This window comes from Triticum dicoccoides, chromosome 7A (assembly GCF_002162155.2).
Source record: "Triticum dicoccoides isolate Atlit2015 ecotype Zavitan chromosome 7A, WEW_v2.0, whole genome shotgun sequence".
Taxonomy (NCBI): domain Eukaryota; kingdom Viridiplantae; phylum Streptophyta; class Magnoliopsida; order Poales; family Poaceae; genus Triticum; species Triticum dicoccoides.
In genome coordinates this window covers 15895794-15903496 of record NC_041392.1, presented here as the reverse complement: position 1 = coordinate 15903496, position 7703 = coordinate 15895794, and the positions used below count along the sequence as shown (strand labels likewise).

The window sequence follows — 7703 nt, the reverse complement described above, 5'->3', positions numbered from 1 at the left end:
CCCTCTCTGGGCAAGCGCAATAACCCTAGGACTCAAGTCAAGTGATCTTAAAAATTGGCTCTTAAAGAAACTTTGAACCTTGTTTTTTCCTGCAGCTCCTCAAATATCAATTGAGCTCAAAATTTTGCAAGCTCCTAGTAAACTCGAGCATGTTAGATGTAAAAAAAAATTCACATTTCTTTGCTATTTTTACTATTCACATGTGGGTATAGATCACCCTGGGCTCAGATAAGCTGCTCTCGACACCAACCTTGTTTCCCTGGAAAAAAACTCCTTTGAACGATAGAAAGCTGGCTCATGATTCAGAGGTTGTACCTTTTTTTCGAAAACCCTGACATGAAGCTGACACGGTTGTCCTTCCTCCCTGAACTAAGTACTGATGTTTTTTATAACAGTATGTATCAGTAGTTTAGAAATCTAGGGTCATCTCCACTATAAATGTTATTTAAGAATTTCTAAAACAAAACAAATGTAATAGTTGGTGCTTGTCGTGGGGCCATAAACCATTTTCTCGACCAAATGAGAGCGATAGGAGTCTCCCTGATTGGACCAATGTTGTTGTGTTTTCACCATCGTGTTTTCCCCAATCGGTGGTATTCTTGTTATGACCACAAGGTGACTGACCTACAGAATGATGACTTGGTAAAACGTTATCTCCCCACTAATTGCGTGTGTGAATTGCTATATATTTCTACGGTCAAGGCTCAAAAAGAATTGATATATATCATGCTTTGTTTGACAGGCGGCTTTATTGGGCTGGGTATCATCGTTCAGTCTTACTCCCTCCATTCCCAAATATAAGTCTTTTTAGAGATTCCAACAAGTGACTACATACGGAGCAAAATGAGTAAATCTACACTTTAAAATATGTCTACATGCATCCGTATGTTGTAGTTCATTTGAAATGTCTACAAAAACTTATATTTAGAAACGGAGGGAGTATGTCGTATGCATGTGTTGTGAGGCGGCCACAACCATGATGTAGTTTGCGCCGCCAACCTTCAGGGGCTCATTCTGTCTCTAGAAAAAAATCCCGTAGAAAGAAATCATAAGGGAATCCTACAAAACTCCTAGAGACATGCAAAGATCAGGAGCTAGCATCATATGTTCGAGGGCTTTGCCGCTGAGCTCAACAAGGATGACGAAGATATTGGTCTGGAGCATGGTCCACCCACACCCACATTCGATATTGTGATCTTCTGGCATCAATTTTTGAGATAGTGTATGTGCCAGTTCCACTCCTGTCCATAAAGTATGGCGAGAATCATCAACCACTAATTAATTTTTGAGATAGTGTAGGTGCCTTCCACTCCTGTCGTTAAAGTATGGCCAGAATCATCAACCACTAATTGTGGTGTATATATATATTTATTAGATCAACCTACTGCATGCTGATAAAGGTAGGTAGTAAAATAAGATATATTCATCTAGGGAACACAATCCTGTCCCCATGTCGCACAACCATTTTCATTATTTTCTATGGGCTCAATTCTTTTTGGACTGGGTCACTGGGACACAAATTGTGTTTTCTGAAAAGTAAAAAAAAAAGTTTCATGCATAAATATTTGCAAGCTAGAAATGTGAATTGCGTTCTCATTCCATCCTGAGCTGAGTAATTAAAGGCGAGGATTCCATGTAACAGTCTGGAGGGTCGGGTAGTGCCTGAACCTTCACCCCATCATTGGTCTCCAGTATCTGCACCACCTGGTGGATGGTTGGCCGCAGCATCGGGTTTGGCTCGATGCACCAGAGCGCCACACGGGTAAACCGCTCCACCCTCTCCATGTCCTCGGCGGTGTTGACATCTGCATCACCATGTAGCATTAGCTCTGTCCTTCGTGCGACAACCAGTTGGGCCGCCCAACCGAACAACGTGACCGTTTCATCGATCTCCATGCCCTGCCCTTCTGGCATGACAGGAGTCACCGGCTCCTGACACCTCCTACAACAAATCATCTCCAGTAGGACGACACCGAAACTGTACACATCTGCCTTGGTGTCAACGCGTGCATCGCCGCGGAGCCACTCAGGTGCGATGTACCCTCTGGTACCTCTAACATGGGTCACTGTGGTGTGCACCTGCTGGCTCCCCAACAATTTGGAGATCCCAAAGTCGGTGATCTTGGGGATTCCATAATCGTCCAAAAGGATATTGTCAGGCTTGATGTCGCAGTGGATGATAGGGGCAATGCAGCCGTCGTGGAGGTACTCAAGTCCCCGAGCAATGGCGAGGGCGGCCTCAGCGCGCCAGCTCCAAGGTGGTCGCCTCTCAGGGTTGAAGAGGAAGCCACGGAGAGACCCTCCGGGCATGAACTCGAAAACCAACATCCGATGCTTACCTTGTTTGCAGTAGCCGATCATACGAACCAAGTTTCGGTGGTGGATCTGACCGATCGACTGCACCTCATTGGTGAACTCCTGCTCACTGTACTCATTCGAGTCGATGAGCTTCTTCACTACAATGAGATGCGGCTGCGGCGATCTTATCATTCCTTTGTAGACCTCCCCAAAACTCCCTTTGCCCAGCAGTTTCTTGAAGCCATTGGTGGCTTGGTAAAGCTCCTTGCAACTAAACGATCTCACGCTCGAGCTCAACAACCGTTGGCTATCTCTGTTCCTGGTGAGGTAATACAATGCCATGAGGCTGCCACCGAGGGAGATCACTAAGAGTAAGGCCAAGAAAATGGTGACGATCTTATATGGACCTACAAGTATCGTCGTCGTTTTTGACGGCGGTGTCTCCATGTAAGAAGTATTATTCCCCTTCCTCACCTTGATCAGCGCCTTCGTTGTGACGTCATTTCCCTGCCGCCCGTACACGAGTGCCCCCAACTCGACACAGTCGGATCCGTTGATCATCAGCGCTGCCGCGCAAAAGCAATCATTGAGGCAGTAGTCGTGGCACTGCTCCTCTGAGACCGATGGAAACTTCTTGTAGTATATTGAGAGCTCCCAGATGGTGTTTGGCAGCTCCACGAGTGAGAACTTGTCAGAGATGTTCTCCTCGCCGCACCTCTGTGGCTCGAACCCCGGCGTGCAGCCACTCTCAGTATGCTCTGCATCGATGTAAGTGTACCCACTCGGGCACAGGCAATTGAGCCGCTCTTTGGTCTCCACACAGTACGACCCAGGGCCGCACATGCCTTGCATCCTCGTCGTCTTCAACTTGCAGCCCCCGCCACTGGGGAGCGTGCCCAACACGGTCCAAGTCGTGTTCTGGCCGCCAACGCCGCCATGTTTAGGACGGGCGTAGGCACGGACGATGCCGTCGGGGTCCATCCTGGCGAACCGGAAATAGTTCCTGCCAGTGGCGAGAGGCGAAATCAAGTTGTTGATGCTGCCGTCATAGAGAGTGTAGCTTAGGTGGCCATACTCGTCGAAGGTGATGGTCGTGTTGCCGTAGGGGCCGTTGGTGGCTGTGGCCCAGTAGGCGTTTTGCAATATGTCACCGGTGAAGAGGTCGATGCAGAGGACGACGTTACCGTCGCTCTGGGCTGCCAAGCTGAACCGACCCGTGGTGAACTCCGTGTCCGCGCGCTTGGAGAAGAGAAATCCCTCCAAAGATTGGCCCGGAAGGAGGGTATCCGTCGGGAACCCAAAGCTCTCCCAGAGCACGTTGTCGCCGTCCCCGAGGAGCTGAACGTTGCCGGAGTCTGTTAGCACGAGGACGGACCCAGCTTCATGCTGGGGGTCGGGGCCCTCCACAGCTCTATGCTGCCGTCGGTGAGCTTGAGCTGGCCGTCGGCGGGGATGCTGAGGACGGACCGTGCCGTGGCGTTAGGCGTGGTGCCCATGGCGGACTCTTTCGCGAACCACACCACGGACTGCGCCTGCGGCGGCATGGAACCGAACCGGAACCACGTGGCGAGGAGGAACTGGGTCGGGTCGGAGTCGTGGGCACGGAAGCCGAAGGCGAAGCTGCCGGATGGGCTGGTGATGTAGTCCGGCACCGTCAGGGTGTCTCCCGCGGTCAGTTTGGTCCGCGCCACGGCCACTGGGAGCAGACGAGCTTGCTGAACCAGCAGCATGGCAATGGAGGTGGCGACGCGGAGGGGAGCAAAGCTGGGCAGCGCCGCCGGCGGCATGATGTTACCGCAGCTTCGTGCCGGGCATGTAGCGTGTGTTGCCGTAGTGCCTGCCGTGTACGATCGTAATTAAGTTGCTGGGTCCGGGCGTGAGATGACCGTCGTGCTGGGTGGGTGGGTGGGTGGGCGTCAACGGACGCTGCGTTGGTTCCCGCCCCACTCAAGACTCGAGTCTGACCAAGAAGTCTTCACAAAGAAAAAAAAAGTCTTCACAAAGAAATGTACTTGACGATATCGATTATTTGTACTAAAAAATGCTACTGGCAGTATACTTCAAGACCGTGACACAAATTCAAGAATGAGTTTTTTCTTCTTCTTCTAAGGCTGAGTCGACGGAGACTTCGTTTAAAGTCTCTAATGACAGCATACGAATAAGCCTGACCTATTTTTCTTCCACAGCTTCTCGTTCGTCGCAAACCATCCTGTGATTGGATGGTTGGGAGGACAATGGTATCCCCAGCTCACCAGGGTTCAAATTCTAAACTTGACATTGGTGCTTACATTATTCTTGAATTTATTTCAGGTTTCCGACGATGTTCGTTCAGTAGGAGGAGACATTCCCTTCGACTACTGTGACTTTGTAAAATCTCAAGATACTATGCCGGCTCAGTCCCTCGGATGTACTCATAAGGGTAGAGTGTGCTTGCATGCGTACATAGGGGTGAGTGGACGCTCGTGTATGTGAGCGACCTCGATTGTACTATGTTAATAAAAAACTTCTCGTTCATCCTTCTTTTGCTCTATGTGTTTCGTTCGCTTGTCGTCTCCTCGGCTGCTTTTTATTAATTGGCGAGAAGATGACTACTAAGAAAGTCAATAGAAAAATATGTCCGAGGCATTTTTTTCCTTTTGCGTTATGATCAAACCTATTATAAAAATTACTACTAAAAAGGTGAACGGAAAAATGTGTCCAGGGAATATTTTGTGTTGCGATATGATCCCAAAAGTACAAAGTATCTCTTTTGCAAAAAGGTACAAAGTATCTCAAATATTAAAAAAATACAATGCGGTCACTGTAAAAAATAAGAAAATTAGTAAACAAAAAAATGACTTTAAAAAATCATATTGGGACCGCGACAAGTTTAAAAAATTAACATATTTTCTTAAAAAATGATTTTTAAAATTAAAATTAAAAATAATAATGAACAATTAAAAAATGTGGACATGCAATTGGCAGACAACCCCCCTTCACTTTTTCCATGAGTTGCAGTCACGAGTGTTTGAATCTCAGCGACTGAAGTACAACATCATTACAAGTTAAAATAAATTGCAGCACATCTTATTGTGATATATTTGCATCATTTTTATACATAGTTTTGGCATAATTTCAGAATATTTCTATTGGACTAACATATTAATCAAGTGCCAAATTCCAGTTACTTTTTTCCAGTGATTTCGGAATCTCCAGACATGGAAACTTTTACACGAGAAGAGCCCATGGGTTGAAGAGGGGTGCACAGGGTGCCCCCCACACGCCACGTCCACGCGCCCCTGCCCAGGCCGTGTGGTGGCTGTGAAGGTCGGTTCCGACTGCCCATGGGTCGCAACCTTGCTGTGGAATATTCCGAGCCTCCAATTTTTTTTCGGACTTTTCGGGGTTACAAAACTCCGGTGGTTGATAAAACGGTGATGGGACACATATTTAGCATTGAGGAAATATAGAAAGGTGACATAAAAAGTTCCAATCTCAAAAGGGGCTCTCACCCTCTGGGGGACATGAACACCATGAAACAGAGGTGGAAAACCTTCCCCCAGCAAGGAGGTGGGCAAGAAAGGAGAAAAAGGAGGGGGTCTCCCCATCTCTCCGGGTGTCGCTAGAGTGTTGTTGGGGGAACTGTGATCACCGCCGTCATCTCCTTCGTCTCCACCGACTTCACCACCATCTCCATCGCCTTTTCCTCTCTACATATAGTCATGCACTCTCCAACACCCCTACTTAAACAGGGTGCTTGTTGTGATAATTATTTACCGATTATGTCTTGCACTCTTATTATGTCTGAGTATATCCTTTTGTCCCATGGTGATTGATGATGTATTAGGATTGATAGGAATTGTATGTTATGATATGTGGTTGTTCTTTAATGCCTAGGTATCAACATGTGTGTATGTTGGATCACACTTTAGGGTTTGCAATATGTGTCGGATTTAGGGCTCCGCAGACCCAAGGAAGGTTTGAACTCTGGGGCGTGTGCGAAGAACTCAACCTCTCCAGCCGACCTGCTCGTCGTCCCCGCGGCCTAGCTCGGTGAACAAGGAAGAAGATGGACTCAGCGGTTTACCCAGGTTCGGGCCACCTTGCGGTGTAAAACCCTACTTCTGCTTTGGGGTGGATTAGCCTCACGAGGGACTGAGGATGAACTAGTAGAGGGAAAGAACAACCTCACGAGGTCTGTTCTTGTGTGGGTGTGAGCTGAGGATTGGATCGTCCCCACTACAGTAGTGACTAGCCTATATTTATAGTGGTCTTGGTCCTCTTCCTTCAAGCGAAGGCGGGAAGGGATCCCAAAGTGGCCAATTTTGAAGGGGTACAAAGAAATACATCCTATGCTGACGAAAGGTGGTCTTCGCCTACAAAGCTGTCGTGACGCCGTGGTGGGCTCGGCGATGAAATCCGTCCTGGCGATCTTGGTCTTGTTGCATGGGAATGGAAACCTTTGGTTGATTTCTTGGGAACCCGCGCCTGCGCTTGCCTCCTTAGCTCCAAAGAGGAAACCTGCTGCTCTGCGTCACCTCAACCTCATGAGGTGGGCACCTGCATAGAAATCTCCACTCCTCGGGAGCCAGTCTGAGGAGGCCGCTCCCTCCGGAGGTCTCGGCGTTGTCCGCCTCGCGAGGCTTGGCCCCTTGAGAGGGTCTTGTCTCGAAGGTGCCAAAGATGGGCCACACCAGGCTGTCGATGGAGCCACACCGTGGGCCGCGGGCAGGCAAGTCTGGGTACCCTGGTTCCCAAAATGCTGACAATATGTGATAAGTTTGCTTAAGGTGGATGACCCGAGTGATAGATATTACCGTAGATCGAGTTTCTGAATTGTTGCATATCGGATATAGTGGACCCTTAGATCTTAATGATATGGCTAGGTTTTACCTTAATAATTTTTTTGTAGCTGCAGATGCTTGGTAGGGGTTTCAATCATAACTATATGCGATAAATGGATTTTTTTTCAGCATGTAAGCATAGGACTCTCTCACATGTAAAATTGTAATGCATGAATAGTGATCTAGTACCACAGCCTTACCTAGGTTCAATTTTGCAGCACCTACCGTTGTTACTCCACGCTTGCTTTCTTTGAAACTTGCAAACTATCTTTTACTAGAAAGGTCTAGGCAAAGAAACGTTTGGTGTACGTAGTGTTGTATCATTGGTAGATAGAACTCAAGAGAATATGAATCCTACCTTAAGCTTCTTTTGGGTTCGACATTCATTATTACGTTCTTAGAACCTCCACTATGGAAATAGCTACAATAACTCCATCCATTTAGGGATTGTCAAGATGCGGGCGAAATAAGCGCCAAATGGCACACTAGAAATCCAGTCCATCGGCCTCATCGAGGCGCAGATTGAAGCGGGTGTACTAGAGAGTGTGTGCATGTCGGTCATCTTTCTACATGCGGGCTAGG

The 7703-nt window shown here is 47.9% G+C and overlaps 1 protein-coding gene and 1 pseudogene across 1 annotated transcript; both read right to left on the bottom strand.

The window, feature by feature from the left end:
• Positions 1–1593: 1593 nt before the first annotated feature.
• LOC119332875 (G-type lectin S-receptor-like serine/threonine-protein kinase LECRK4) lies at positions 1594–2640 on the bottom strand. The gene is made up of 2 exons (XM_037605982.1): positions 2391–2640; positions 1594–2300 (listed from the first exon to the last, which is right to left on the bottom strand). The coding sequence occupies exons 1-2, from the start codon at positions 2638–2640 to the stop codon at positions 1594–1596; spliced, it is 957 nt and encodes a 318-aa protein (XP_037461879.1).
• Positions 2641–2663: 23 nt separating this feature from the next.
• On the bottom strand, positions 2664–4085 carry LOC119332874 (annotated as a pseudogene).
• Positions 4086–7703: the final 3618 nt, after the last annotated feature.

What these genes read in the sequence shown, in the direction of transcription:
- LOC119332875 (XM_037605982.1), bottom strand. Translation starts at nt 2,640, where the DNA reads ATGGCATTGTATTACCTCACCAGGAACAGAGATAGCCAACGGTTGTTG. An exon ending in CAATGAGGTGCAGTCGATCG is followed by an intron (nt 2,301 to 2,390) that starts GTCAGATCCACC and finishes TCATGCCCGGAG; the next exon opens with GGTCTCTCCGTGGCTTCCTC.